Genomic DNA, 15,639 nt, shown 5'->3' with positions numbered 1-15,639 from the left:
TTAGATATTTTACATTTGAAAGCATTGTAATGTTCACTGATAATCAGCCAAAGGTCGTTAACATTTACTTGCTAATGTAAAGTTATAGCGTGAAAATTATAACAAGCACTAAATGGTTATGAGATCGGTCCCAGGGACCGAGCCTGTGCTGAAAGAGTTAAACAGTTATATTCAACCAAAAATGCCCTGCACTCTAACAAAAATTCAAATGCTTTTTATTTTTCCCTCAAGGATAATCACTTTGTTTTTAATGGTCATCTTTATGACCAGATAGACGGAGTGATGATGGGATCACCTCTAGGTCTGACCCTTGCAAATATTTTTCTTTATTATTATGAACGTTCTACTTTAGGACTGATATTTTAGTCAAAGATAACACACCAAATATAGTGAAAGTAATTTGTGGCTGTAAAAATGTGCCTTTAATTTAGGATTGACATGTTTCTTTATTTTTCTGGAACATAATTAGACCCTCAAAGTCTAAATTCAGTCTGTTCCTTGCAAGGTACAATGCAGTCTGCACAGCCGACAAGATGGCATCCTTAACTTGCTAAACACGTTACTTGCTCTTAACATGGTTGCATTTCTTGGACTTGTTTAGCAGCAGTATGATATTTTAAATGGCTCTGTTTGGTCGTATCTTTCAGGATATCTCGGCAGCCTTTTATAAGAGCATTGCTTTTGTTTGCAGCAATGGGATAACTATAGATCATCTCATAATTTTCAGTACTGTAGACAACTCATGGATATAGTTTTTAATAAGTCTGAACTTTTGTCAATGTTTTATTATTCTTTTACCTGACACATTTGAATCTTGTTTTTTTCTATGGGGTTATGTTGTTCACTTTCTTGAACTGTTGGTATTTCATTCCTACTGTATGTGAAGAAAGAGTTGATTTTTTCTGTGACTTTTTTCAATACGAAGCCCTTTGATTTATCACTATATGGCATATCTTTTCAAGTTAGAGAGAGAAAGAAGAAAAAGCTGAGCTCTTTGGAATGTTGGTAGTAACATTTAACAATTTTTCACAAATTACAAATTGTTTTGGTTTATAATTTTATCATTCCTTCCGTCATATTATTATATTGTGTTTAAATTACAAAATGGTACTGAATTAATATTGCAAGTAAATTGGCATGCAAACAAAAACAATTGTCACTAATGATAATTAACCTGATTTTTTCTTTGTCACTTTCAAAAAATTTTGTTAAATGACAAGCAACAGTGAAAACTGGTGGAAGTTTTGCCACATCTTAATGTATCAAACTGTTTTCTGCTCTGTATAGAACAATCAGTAACTTATTAATCATGTGTAAGTTAAAAAATACTGAAAAAAAAACAAAATATCGAAGTAGACTAAATATTAATATATTTTTCAATACAAAATGCAACCTTTATAATGCTAGCTATTTCAAACAACCCTAAATATGACCTGGTGGCTAGTTTGTTGGACTGAGGATCTGAAGGTCTTTGTTTGAAAACCTGGTGCTATTAAACATGCTTTGCCTTTTCAGCCTTAAATGCATTATAAAAGTATCTGTTTATCACACTGTTCAGTTTAGGGTAGTTGCTTTAGGTATCATGTGCTGTGGACTGGTTGCTTTTCTTATTGTCAACAAATCAAAATTAGCGTTGGCTATGCCTGAACCACAGGAATCGCTGACATGGCTGTTTAGCTCGTTATGTGCATAAGATGTCATTCAGGTAAACAGACAATTTCTAACCAAAGCTAAGAAATTTAAAATTAGTATGAAATGAAATGTACAGTTTTGTTTAAGTTTGTGTCTTAATTTGGCATACAAACATTGAAGTTAAAAAAAAATACATTTTTTTTTATATAGGTTACAAGACACAGAAGCAGCTCTTTCGGCTCTAAGACTGGCTTGCAAAAACTTGGAACAAACGATAATTGAACAGGAGTCAGCAAACCAAGTAAGTATGTTCACTTACAACAAACAGTACTTGAACATGAGTTAGCTAGCCAAATAGAACACATAGCACTAGAACAGGAGTCAGCAAACTGAGTAAATATGTGCACTTACAACAAACAGTGCTTGAACACGAGTTAGCTAGCCAAATAAGCAGATACAGTTAGAACACATAACACTAGAATAGGAGTCAGCTAACCAAGCAATATGAAAAGAAGTTTGCAAGTGAAGTAGATATTCTTAGAATAAAACAGTGTTAGATGAGAAGATTAAAAGTATGCCAAATTTTCAATTATTTTTAAATAGCAGTGGAAAAATAAATTTAATATATTAATAATGTTAGTTAGAAAAACAAACAAAGTATATAATTTCGGGAAAAAACAAATTTAGTACAGGAATTATTTTGAAGTGTCTGAATAAGTGAAAAATCAAATTTGATCATATGCTTATGCTTACTGGGCAGTTGCTGTAATCAAATAAGCCATTAAGTCCCAATGATACTAGCCTTATTCTTACTCAGTGTTTTATTAAACTAGAAAATTCAATTATCCTTAGTTGATGTCTGTCAGCTTTCAAAGTTTTGGATTCATTTATTGCTATTTTATGTAAACTTATGATGGTTTAAAAGCTGTTACTTGGTCAGTTTTTGCAGAAGTTATTTCAGTTATTTAGATCTAGATCAGACTAGTAATACTAACCAACTACCAAAATACTGAAAAATCAGAGATTCTAGCTCATGACTTGCTCTTTAAATAAAAAAAGGGATAATACCATAAAAATGTGAAACAGAATAGCTCAAACTCATAACTTGCTTCTCGACTGACTGTTGAAGTACTCAAGTGAAATGTTGAACACCAGATTATTTCTAACTTGTGAATGTACAATGTACTTTGTGGCTTACTATGTAAATAGACTTGGTGAATTGTAGCAAATTACCTGCTTAAAAGCTACTTGCAAAAACAGGAAGAAAATATTGTATTCTCTTGTTAGTAAACATCTAAATTTGACTGTACAGTAAGTACATAACATCAGAACAAATAGTATTAGAACAGAAAACTTTTGATTTCAGCTTCAGTTGTAGTAAGTGGTACTTATATTCTGATAGAAGCTACACAGGCAAATTTTAAAAGAGGTGTCTATATACTTCTAATATATGTTACCTAGATACTGAAAGATGAATATGAAGCTCTCCAACTGGCTTTCTCAAGCTTAGAGCAGAAACATCAAAAACTGGAAAAGGATCACAGTGACCTGATAACAAGGTGGATGGCTCACAAAGCAAAAGATGCAGATAGATTAAATGCTGAAAATGAAAGGGTAGTAAGGTAAAAGTCTTTGGATCTTGCACTTAATAAGAATAAAATTTGCAGTAGTTGTGACTATAATGGCATATCTTTTGATTGTGAAATCTGTTACAAAAACTCAAATGTGCTAGAATAATGTAGTTATTTGCAAAAGCAAAATTCTTGTATTTCGTAGTTACAAAGTTTATTTATTTATTTGTTTCTATTTTTTTTTTAGTTTTAAATATGAAAAAAATTGTCTTACTTAGTAATAAAATATAGAAGTGCAGTTTGAACAATAACCAAAAGTTTTGTTGGAACTTGTATTTATTTTATTGTTGTTCGTTTTTTGTCTGAGTGTTTATGTATCTAAAACAAAATGTAGAAATACTTTTGTATTACTTCTCAGAATGTAATGTGTTAGCTGACGAGTTTTAATAGCTAACTTTGAGCTTGCTAATATAAAGAAAATTTCTGTTTTGTGTTTTTTTATAAGTACAGTCTTTTGTATATAGGGTAAAACAAGCACAACTTCAAAAAGAATTAGAAGAAGCAGCTAAAGAACCTGTTGTTGTGAAAGGAGATTAGTAAGTCTTGTAAATATATAAAAGATCTATCTTGATAATTTAAATAACTGAATGTTAGAGTAGCTCAAAAATATTTTAACCTTACCCTAATCTTTTACACAGTAAAGAAAAATACTTTAGTGTAAAACGATTTTGTAAGTCTTGTAATGTTACATTTGTTCCTTACTTGATAAAAGCTTTGTTGTCAGAAGATTTTAGTAAGCCTTGTAAGCTTACATTAGTCTCTTACTTGATAGATCAATAGATTGTTAGAAGATTTATTTAAGACTTGTAGTTTTACCTTAGCTTCTTACTGAAGATTTTGGTTAAGTCTTGTACCTTTACCTTAGTTTCTTACATGATATATTAATAGTTTGTTAGAAAATTGTAGTAAGCCTTGTAAGCTTACATTAGTTTCTTACTTAAAGTACACTACTTTCCAAAGTTTTAAATTCATCATAGAAACTAGGAATAATAGTACAAGGTTTACTAAAATCTTCTCAAGACAAAACTCAAGTAAGAAACTGTAGCACAGTTAAAAGACTTACTAAAACCATCTGACAGAGCTTTTCAATATATAAAGTATGAAACTACAATAAAATAACAAGATTTACTGCAATCTTTTAACAAGCAATTAATATACCAAGTAAGAAACTAAGGTAAAGCTACAAAGTCTAAAATCTTCTAACAACCTATTAATGTATCCTGTAGAGGATGTGCAATCTCGATACCAGAGAGGTGGTGTCTTACATGAGGTCTGATGTTTCTTCTCCTATGGGCTTAGAGGCTGAACTTGTGGGGAGCAGATTGGTGAGAATTTGGACTCTATATTTTTGGCTCCATCCTTTGTGCAGATAGCTAATCACGAGCCTCAGATGGACATCCCTCCTCCTGCATCGTTTTTTGCAACTATTACATCAAGTTTGTGGTGTCTTGATATTTCTCTGTGGCTTATGACTTTTCCATCTTTGTAGGGTGCAAGTCATTTGGCTGATTACCTAGAGTTGTGCATTGTTGTGCTCAGAGATTGTGGCTCAATTGAGAGAGGCTGCTGTCATGCCTTGTCCTCTCTGTTTATTGGATCAGCATGCCTTATCTCTCCATCGATTGAAGGACTCATATTTAGATTCTCAGATATTCATTTTTGCAGGTATTCCTCATTCCTTGAAATCTCGAGTGGATGTGGCCCATTTCCAATTTTTTCTTTAGGCACTGGCCTCCCACCTTTTCCAGTCTTCTACATGAAGGTTTACTGCATCTCCCAATCAGGTTTCCAGACCTCCTACATTGATTCCACCTTCTATCAGAACACAAGAGAGATTCTACCCATATCAGCGGATATCCTATGTTTGTATAGAGTGCCAACAATGGCAAAGGTGACTATCCTATGGGATCTGGTTATGTGGGCTCAACTCAGATGGTTCGGGTCTGTATGGGAGACCTTCACCTCAATCAGTGGGTCATTTCAGGTTCTTACCAAAGGGTTGGTTCTTCATTTCACATCTCTTGTCTTTCCCCTACCCAAAGATTGTCTTACATCCAATCATTGAATGCAAGATATCCAGGATCTTCTGCTCAAAAAAACTATAGTGTGTGTTGACTACTCTCTTGAGGGTTTTTATTCCAACTTGTTTATAGTAACAAAGAAGACAGGAGATTGGGGACCTGTCATCTACTTTTCTCATCACGTTCATTTTCTCCAGCCTCCTAGGTTTATAATGGAGTTATTTCTTTCCCTCCAGTGGCACTTTGCACCTGGTTTATGGATGACAAAGTTGATGTCGCTGATGCCTACCTTCATATTTCAATTGCAGAGTCTTCTTGTTGGTATCTCCATTTTGTGCACAAGACAGGTTTTTCAGTTTCGTGCTCTACCATTCAGCCTCACATCCATCCCATACGTCTTTTGCCGGATAGTCAAATCCTTTTCACATCATCTTCACTCAATAGGCATTCACACTCACCATTATATCTTGCACCTTCTGCCATTTGGCAGAGCTTCACACTCAAGCTCTTTTATTGGAAGCTGTGAGAGCTGGGTTTCTCATCCAAATAGAGACGTTTATTCTAACTCCCACAAAGTACCTCGTCCATATAGGGGTATTTTTCAATTCATGTCTCAGTTGGGCCCAACCTTCTTCTCTACATTTTCAGGCCTTGGAATGAGCCATTCTTTTAATACCTTTGTTTCCTTCTCCACCAGAGCATGTAGTTCATTCTCTTTTGGGGATGTGGCCATCCATGGAATCATCCATTTCTTTGGTTCTGGCTCACATATGCTTCCTTCATTGGTCATTACAGGACCATTGGAACATTTGCAAGGATGCACTGGATTGTCTGGTGACTATCAGCATCCACCCCACTCAATCTTGGCTGGTGGTTGTACAAGGACAATACAACAGTACATGTCCCTTTCCTGTCCTCACGTCCTGAGATACATTTTTTCACGGTTGTTTCTCTCCAGGGATGGGGAGCTTGTGAAGGGATATGGAATTCAAAGACCTCTGGACAGAACAGGAATCTCCTCTCCACATCATTCTTTTAGAGCTTCTAGCAGTTCGGCAAGCTATCCTTTTGACTTTGAAATTGTTGCGAGGGAAGGTGGTAATGCTTCACGTGGACAATTCCACGATGGTCTCCTACATTTCCAAGCAAGGGGTTACTCACTCCAGGTCTCTCTGTTTTCAGACATTGAGCTTCTCTCTTGAGCCCACAATCATCAGAATCTTTTACTTGTTTGTCATGGTTATGAATTTGGTGGCTGATAAGTTATCTCATCCCAACAAAGTTCTTCCCACAGAATGGATGCTTTATCCACAAGATTTTCATTGGATTTGCTCTCATCTCAGGATGCCTCAGTTCATTGCTTTCACCAGTCACTGGAATGCCCAGCTCCCAACCTTCTGGTCTTTTGCCACTCACCTTCTAGCTTTGGGTGTAGATGCTCTTGGCCAAGATGGGACGGTTCTTCATTTGAGATTTGTGTTCACAGGACTCTTTACTATTCCACTTATGTTCTATTGTATCCCAATAGGTCCTTTCTTCCCAAAATTTCAGTGGCTACAGAAGGTAAGGCTTTCTTTCCTATTAATCTTTCCTCCATTTCCCATTTTATGAATGCTCAAATCCGAATCATTTTTTTTATGCTCAATTCAGGCTCTTTGATGTTCTGTTGTAGGCATTGAAAGGTTTCAGGGTTGATATAACTGTTTGTTTATCCATTGATATCCTAAGGTGTCATGTGACTTATCCCCTGTCACTTTGACAGGTTGGGTTCATCAATTCGTGTGAATTGCTTACTCTGGACTTTCATTGGAGGGATGGAAACTTTTTCAGGTCTCATCTCATCACATTTGCCATATCTCGATGTCCCTGGCAGCTCGGTTACATAGCCTGCTGGAGAGGATTATACAGGCTGGTATGTGGACCATGCCTAATACGTTTATATCTCATTAGTTACATGATTTAGTGGTTGCCTCATCAGAAGGTTTTCGGCCATTCTCCATGCCCCAGCTCATTTGTACAAGAGGTGAGTAACTTCATTTCTTTTGTGTTTTCTTTTTCAGGGTCCGTCTCATCATTTTCTTTGATAAACCACTCTGTAGCAAGTGTTGCCTTGTCAAGTATGCATATTTCCAAATCCACACTAGCTACCAGTCAACCAATCAATAATTTTCCTGATAGCAACAAGCTCTGTTGAGATGGGGTGTTCCATAAGACCACCTTGTGCACTTCTCAGGTAGAACACAATTATAACACAAAAACAAATGCACTACTGGACCACCACTCATGGACTATCATGAGTAAAGCTTAAGGGAGTTTTGCCCATTCATGCTGACCCCTAGATTGAATAAATCAGCATCATTTTTCTTTTCAAAATAGGGAATGCACCAATTGCACTGTCTCTGGAGCATGCAAGTATCGCCACCCCACCCCCCATTTCTCCTAGTTGAGTTTAGGAGTCCTTACCACTCCTGGTTTCCAGTTGCTTGAGTGATGGACAGAGGTTTACTCCTCCTGAGTGATTTTTTGTATTCATTATTCTACTCAAGGAGAAGGGGGCAAAGCTGGGTGCCTTCCTACCACTTACACTAGATGTTTTTTCTAAATGTATGGTAGGAGCAGGACCAGTTTACGTGGGGTGCCTTCTCATAATTCCAGTTCAGAGATTACTCTTCACTATCTGGTTGGGTTATGTGTGGTCTCTCTTTTTGGTCATTCTCTTTATTTTGATGATTGTGGAAGTGGGTCCTCGATTCCTCATAATTCTGCACATGAAACGTTACTTCCTTTGCCATTGATTGAACTTTGTTTGTTCCACATTCTCCTTGTAATTCTGGGGGTAGGAGGTTTGACTTGCCTCTCAGGTTGGGGAGTTAGGATTTTTGGTTTGTAATCCCAGACTGGGTAATCTCTGTTTCTTCAGGTTGAGAGAGGCATGACAGGTCCCATAATCCTGAGTTCCATTTTTTGCATTTTGTGCTTTTTCAAGTTTGCCCACTTTGTTGTTGCTTGCATTCTCTTCGTAATTTCAGTGGCTCGACATACAATATTCTGTAATTTTCAGGTTGGTTTCTAATGATATCACATTGCTAAACAAGAACAAACAATACAACAGTCCTCATGCCCTAGCCACTACACCTTGGATCTCGATTAGGGTCCATAGTCTTATAATTGAAAAAATGAGACATGGGACTTCGTCTACCTGGTTGGGGCCTGGACAAATACATGTTCTTCTAAAGTTAAGATTTTGCATCTGTGGCCAGTCAGCCTTTACTGCCTGAGAACTGTATTTAATGTGGTACTGGTGAAGAGCATACCTGTTCCATAAGTAGTGCAGACCCCACTGGTATGCTATTGCTATATCTCATTTTTGCACACCCCTTTTCTATGCAGAAGCTTTCTCTGTGGACCTTGGCTTCTTCCATCTTGTCAGTGTAGGATTCTTGCTAATGTGTGAGAGGAGGAAAGTGTGTTTTGGAAGTTAACATTTTCCTATACTGAAAATGTATTTCAAATAATACTTACCTCCTCTTCCACCCTTCCTCCCCATGAAATGGCTGGTTTGGGGTCTGTTATTTTGGACTGTCTCCAAATGTGAATAGGAGGTAATAACAGGAAGCTTGTATATAGATCTGGTATAGGGGGCACATTGACATAAGCGGAGAGGATCACAAGATATAAATCACTATGGGCGAAATATTGGGTTATAAAGGCTGGAGCATATGAGGTAAGATTCATACTAGTGCTTAGATGGGCAGAGAAGAGAAACTTTCATCGGGATAAAGCTAAGGTATGAGAAGAGGTAAATATTATCGGGAATACATTTTCAGTATAGGAAAAGGTTAACTTTCATCATAAAAATTGTCATTCTCTTAAACTCAAACATTTATTGTTATATTAAAGAATAACCAATTTATTAGTTAACAGATTTTTTTCAGTTAAAATTAGGTATGCAAGATAAAAATAATGCTGTTTAAAGAGCTATTTATGATCGCCGGTTTTTTTGTAACATTACCTGTAATGCAGTAATGTGTCTGAATTGTAAAGTATCTATGAACTTTATGAAACATAACTGTTGAGTTTGTTTGTTTTTTTTTACAAAGGGCAGTATTTAGACAGTAATTTATTAATTATTATGATTTTGTTAATCATTAGTAGCTGTTAACTAAATTACAAAGCTAAAGTAGACTGCTGAACTTTGTAACACTTACTTTTAAAATGGGTTTTAATTTATCTTTGTTAATTATATAAAAATTAAAATATTATATTAAAACTCATGTATTTTTGTTTGAAAGCTAATTTTATGCGAGTCAGTCCTCTTTATTTTCCTGAAAATTTGATTAATTGTTCTGAAGTTTAGGAGCACCTGCAGTACTTTTCTAAATGTATGATTAGAATAAAGAGAGAAAGAAAGCAAATACATTTACACAGAGCACTGGGGACACAAGACTTAGTTTGTTTATTTTGTTGTATGTTTCAGTTTGAAGTCTGCACCAGTTTGTATTGCTGCATCAGTTCCTAACAAGATGCTGTTTAAGTTTGTAAGTGTAAAATATCCTAGAAAAATTAAAGAAAATTTCATAAACTGATGAAGAGTAAACAGTTGTAAAAGTTATGATTTAATTGCTGAAAGCCAGTAAACTGTTGGAAACCAGTAGGCCTTAAAATTGCTCTAAAAACAAGTTAACTGCAGATGATGATGTTTTTTTTTAACTTCCTCTTAATTTGTCCTTAGTGGCTCAAAATAAAAAATGTGTAAAAAACAGATAAATTAAAGAGGAATATTGGAAAAACATCTGCAGTTAATTTGTTTTCACAACAAAAGTGAACTAACTTTTGATTGGATCTAAAGTAAAGTAGGATTAAAATATACATTAAAGAAAGTCATATATAAACAAACTGACTAGAAATACATGTACTTAATGTTAAGCCCCAAAAAGCTAAAACCAGTTGTGATAAGATTACATTGAATTATCACTTGAGTACCCTCAATATTAATGTTGATGATGTGAAGTTCATATATTAAATGTTGTAGGTACAGAATTTGAAGTTCAGATGACACAGTATTAGATACAAATAAATACATTTTTACATTTACTTATATAATCTTAATCTACAGATATTCACTTAATAGTAAAATATTATATTTACACTTGGTTCTAATGTTTACATTTTGACTCATAGCAGTTATAGGTCAGCCCTAGAAAATGCAAGTAAATAATGAAATTACAACGTTTACTCAAAGATCACATGTATTCAGTGTTATATCTGAAACTTTGCTTGACACGGGAGAGAGCGGTTAACATAAAGGGTTTCATTAACCTAAGATTATTGTCAGATTTTGTGGACCTTATCAGCATATTATGTTCTTATTCCAAAACTGTTTATGTGCCAAATTGTTTGTGGCTTCATGACTTTGTTGACTATGAGACACAAACAAAATTAAGGAAAATTTTCCTTAATACTGCAATTAATGCTACCAATTTTGCTGGAATCCACTTTGTATTTTATATTGAAAATGAGTGTTTTCACTGTTTTCATCAGTTCATTACATTGACTTATAACAGGCAGAAACACAACATTTCTCAATATGTTACAAAATATGTGATTCACTTGTAGTGAAAATTATAGAATCAAGTCAGTAGTTTGAGTGTTAAAATGGCTTACCCCACCCAAAAAAAAAGTAAAATCGTATTTGGAAGTGCAGAAGTTTAATTCGTATGTTCATTGTCTTTTAATAATATAAGGCTATAACACACAACAGACTTTTGTTTTTTTTATGAGGATGTTTCAAAAGCTCCTGCTTTTTTAATTTTTAAATGATATTTCTCGATAAAAAAACTACACATCACCCTTTGTCGTTGATAGGAGAAGCTCTTCTACCTAGCATATAGCCTCAGGTGAAAACATTTGTTATGTTTTCTTAGTTGAAGTACATGATTTGCCTTCATACTCTTGAGAATTTTAATTGGTGTACTTTATAGGATGCTCATGATGGTGAAGTGAATGCAGTGAAATGGAGTCCCTCGGGCAAGACTGTTGTAACAGGAGGTGGAGACAGAAAGTTGAAGTTGTGGGACATAGGCCAGAGTAAAGACAGTAGTTATTTTGAAAATAAATGGTTGTAAAAGGCAATGAAAAGTATAATTTTGCACACAGTTATAATTTGTAGTCTTGTAATAAAAGAATCAAGAAAATATCAAGCTTATTTTACAAACTTGTTCTTGCATATTTTTGTAGCTGGTTATTGATTTACCTAAAAATCTTCATTTTGTATCCTGAAATATCTTCTATCTGATGGTTCAGTTATGTCCAAAAAAATCATAAAATACTTCATAGGCATATTACGTTAACCAAGGGCATCTTTTTGGATGTTATAACTAGAGCCTTTGTGGTGATATGTAAAGTGTTTTTATGTTTGGCTATTAATTCCTTTTGCCTTCATTGACAGCAGTTTTGTGCTCAATAATCATAAAAGTTATTTGTAATAAGGAAATATTTCATTTTAAAAGAAAATTTTCGGTCTCTTTTGAGGTTTCAATACTACTGTTTAAATCACCTTAGTAATATATTTTTGTTAATATATTTTAATATAATATATTTTTTCTTAGAGTTGACTGTAATAACAAGTATGTGTACTGATTTTTCTTTACATTAAATGCTTTTTCTTTAATTGTAAGGTTGCTTAGACACCTGTCTTTTATAAACAGAGTGTTCCACAGAGAAGTGATTTGTATTATTCGGTACATTGTCACTGGATGAAGGCTCTGATAAGAGGGTCAAAGGCTTGTAATTAAAGAAAAAGTATTTAATGTAGAGAACAGTCCGTTTATATTTTTTATATAACTAATTTACCTAGGAGTTTTAAAAATCAAGTATGAATGGCATACAAATAGCATGACAAACTTATTTACAAATTGATTTAAGAGAGAACTTGAAATCCAACTGCAAGTAAGTATTATACGTCTACATGCATAATGCATGTATTGTAACTTTATTGTTGTCTAAAGATATAAATGTTTTTACCAAGATTGCGTAAATCATTGGTTATTATAAAGATTTAAACATGACCTTAAGTCATCTTAGGAATATTTTCTTATATTAGTATGTTTACTCTTGAAATCATATGAGAACCTTATTTACATATTGTTTCAGTGGAACTTAAGGTAGAGTATACGTAGTAGGCTTGAGAACCTTAATGGACTGCAACTGCCTGTTGAAAGAAAAGAAGACATTTTGGTTTCTAAACTCTGAGGTCTTCTTCATGTATAAGAATCAAACATCTTCTTTTCTACCAACAAACAGATGCAGTCCATTAGTTTTCAAATCTGTTATTACATATTGATTTAAGAGTAAATCTGAAATATGACTGCAAGTATTACAAGTTTATTTATATACAGGGTGGGCCAAAAGTAGGGTTACAGTTAACACTTAAACATTTTTCCTTTATTAGAAATTTAGACATCTATTTACATACATTATATTTATATATTAGACATTTTACATTAAACATTTAATCTACATTTAATTTACATGTATATTTAAAACGTGATTGTGAAGGAGAAACAAATAATAGAGTAACTGTAACCCTACTTTTGGCCCACCCTGTATATATAGTGTGTGCCTTCTTAACTTTTATTCTTGTTTAAGGGTATGTGTTTTATCAAAAATAAATATTTTCAGTATGGTATATTATGTACTATGTATGATGGATCAATTACAGCTCAATAAAAATGTAAGGTATTCTTACACAACATTTATTTCATTTGGAAGTGTTAACTATCAAATAATTATGTTACCTGGATGATTTTATTTATTTTATTTTTTGAGTAAAGTGTCATCTACGAAATTAACTCTATGTCTAAATGGTGCTCAGAAATTAAAGCCACAGGAACAATTTTTTTTTTGAAGTAGTTTCTTGTTTAGTTGTGATTTCAAACTTTCAGTTAACTTCTCAGGCCACAGTTTGCATAGTTAACATGTTGTCACGTGTTGTAGAAAATTATATTGAAAAAACACTTTGTAAGATACAATAAACAAACATGTGGACTTTGAATTTGATTTGTGACTCTGTGTATGTATCTATATATATGTATATTTAGATATCATACATTGGCAATTTCTTCTGCAGAGGAAGCAGTTTTAAAAGGTACTTTAACTGGAAGTAATGCAGCTGTGATGTCTGTTGATTTTGAAACTGAAGTAAGTAACTTAAATGTTTAATATAAAACATTATAAAAGAGCGTGCACCAACAAAAAACTTGTAGTTTTGTGTAATAGTATTCTTTCTGTACATGTTCTATCTCTATATATTTGTTTTAAGAAACAAAGAAAATGTGGATGAAATATTTACAGATGTAACATGAAACTTTCACCTGCTGAATAGTTGATATTAGAGATATAATAAGTAGTGTTGTGGTTGGATACTGCATATCCGGAAAATTCCTTTGGCTGAATAACCAAATACTTGGCCAAGGAGTTGGTAGTATGTGTATTTAAATCAATAGCCAGTAAACAAGACATGCAAAGGCAAATATTGTTTGCAGTGCAGAACATTTATCTCTGATACAGACTTACTTGATGATTGCAATCGTGGCATGAAGGGTGATTCATTGATAACCCATGCGTTAATGATTTTGGTTAAACAGGTCATGGCAAAGAAGTTGCTGTTGCCAGTGAAACTAATTTCTGTTTATCTGTACTTAACAATCTAATCCACTATTATGGTAGCAGCTGAAAAAAAAAAGACATTTCTAATACTTTCTCAGTTAGCATGAAGATTCCTATCAGAAGTGGGCAATGTTTATGAGACAAAGAGAAACTGGATGCTTCCACAAAGTGGAAATAAGTTACTGTTCTTATGTTGCACTTTCTCATTCCTTCTTAACATTAAGTACTGAACAAGGACATCAGAATGACAAATCCTAATGAGAAAGTGGACATTGTAGTCTGCCTTCAATAAGTGATAAGTGTGATATACAATGAATCCTTATTATTCTGGACATCCAGGTGATTTTTCAGGTAGACTAATCTTCATAACAGAAAATTTAACCAGTAATCTATATATTTGTTTTCTGAATCTAAACAGCTATTTCTTATAGCAAACTTGCATTCTTATGGCAGCATGATTTAGTAATTTGTACTTGACTTCATAAAAGTCAAGTAGGAGTCAATCACAATAGGAAATTAAGTGGTAATTCGTTACTACAAAACACTTGCAACTCACAGTGGGAACTTGTTTTATAACAGGTTTCTTCGAATGAGAATGACCATCATTTTCTGTGAATGACAGTTTGTACTGAGAACAACCTTCACAGTAGGAATGTATGTATAAACTATAACAGATATCTAGATGCCATCAGAGTGATATTTGCTAAAGTCCTATCAGCTCAAAGTACTCAAACATGAAGAGTCATAGAAATGGCATTATTAAAATGGGATTTTTATGAAAGATGCAAAGCTATAAGTAAATCATTGGTTTGAACAAAATGATGGTTTATGCGAAGATAATGACATGCCACTGATTATGCAGTTTGTTTAACTAATTATTGACAATATATACAATAATAAAGCACTAAGTTTATTATAGTTGCTTTTTGTTTACTAGTTGCATGCTCACCCTTACTTGTTTTCTCTTTTACATTTATCAGTCAGTAATCCATACTGTTACTAGGGTCATTTGTATTCAAAGTGACTGATCCAAATATCTGGATGCTTTAATAATCCAGAAAAAATACTTCATTGCAAATGCATTGAAATTAGTGAGGTTTCACTGTACTTGTATGATTATAGTTTTCAAGATTGCAAAATGAAAAATATCTAGGTCTACTAAGTATTCTTTCTAACAACTAATTGATAAGAGTATTTTAATAAAAAAAAACAGTATCTTATGTTAAAACAACTTAAAATCAATATTATATTCCTTTAAGAAACTAGGGTTGCTAATGAATAATTATTTAGTAAAAGACTGAATAAAATATACTAAATTACACTGATGAACTAAAGTACGGTATCTACTTATTGCATGAAAAGTATTTCAAGTCATTTTAAGTTTAATGAGATCTATTTGTTTTCATTGAAAAGATATATGCACATAAATGTAAAACATGTTACTGATAATTAAGTTTATTACTTTTCTAATCTTTACTTTAAAAAATCAAATTTATTGTTATTACTCTTCTACATTATTTGTAATCTTTAGGACCTGTTGAATATCAAAGTACATCAGATGATGATGATTGTTATTAATATTCTTAAAATTATGTGCATTTTTCAATAAATGTTTATATAACTTGTTCTTGTTTTAGTTGAAGATTATGCTAAGCATATATTTATAGCTAGTAAAGATTTTTTATGTT

The 15,639-nt window shown here is 33.4% G+C and overlaps 1 protein-coding gene across 2 annotated transcripts in view; it reads left to right on the top strand.

Annotated features, from left to right (window-relative positions):
- Positions 1-15,639, top strand: part of LOC106456853 (autophagy-related protein 16-1-like) — a 44,022-nt gene that overhangs the window by 20,844 nt on the left and 7,539 nt on the right. For both annotated transcript variants that reach the window (XM_022382634.1, XM_022382635.1), the window contains 6 exons: positions 1,843-1,933; positions 3,094-3,254; positions 3,728-3,799; positions 9,762-9,822; positions 11,266-11,371; positions 13,413-13,483. In XM_022382634.1, the coding sequence (XP_022238342.1) occupies positions 1,843-1,933; positions 3,094-3,254; positions 3,728-3,799; positions 9,762-9,822; positions 11,266-11,371; positions 13,413-13,483 (562 nt within the window). The remainder of the gene's footprint in view (positions 1-1,842; positions 1,934-3,093; positions 3,255-3,727; positions 3,800-9,761; positions 9,823-11,265; positions 11,372-13,412; positions 13,484-15,639) is intronic.

Source organism: Limulus polyphemus, unplaced genomic scaffold (assembly GCF_000517525.1).
Source record: "Limulus polyphemus unplaced genomic scaffold, Limulus_polyphemus-2.1.2 Scaffold264, whole genome shotgun sequence".
Lineage (NCBI taxonomy): Eukaryota > Metazoa > Arthropoda > Merostomata > Xiphosura > Limulidae > Limulus > Limulus polyphemus.
This window is presented reverse-complemented; position numbering and strand designations above follow the sequence as displayed.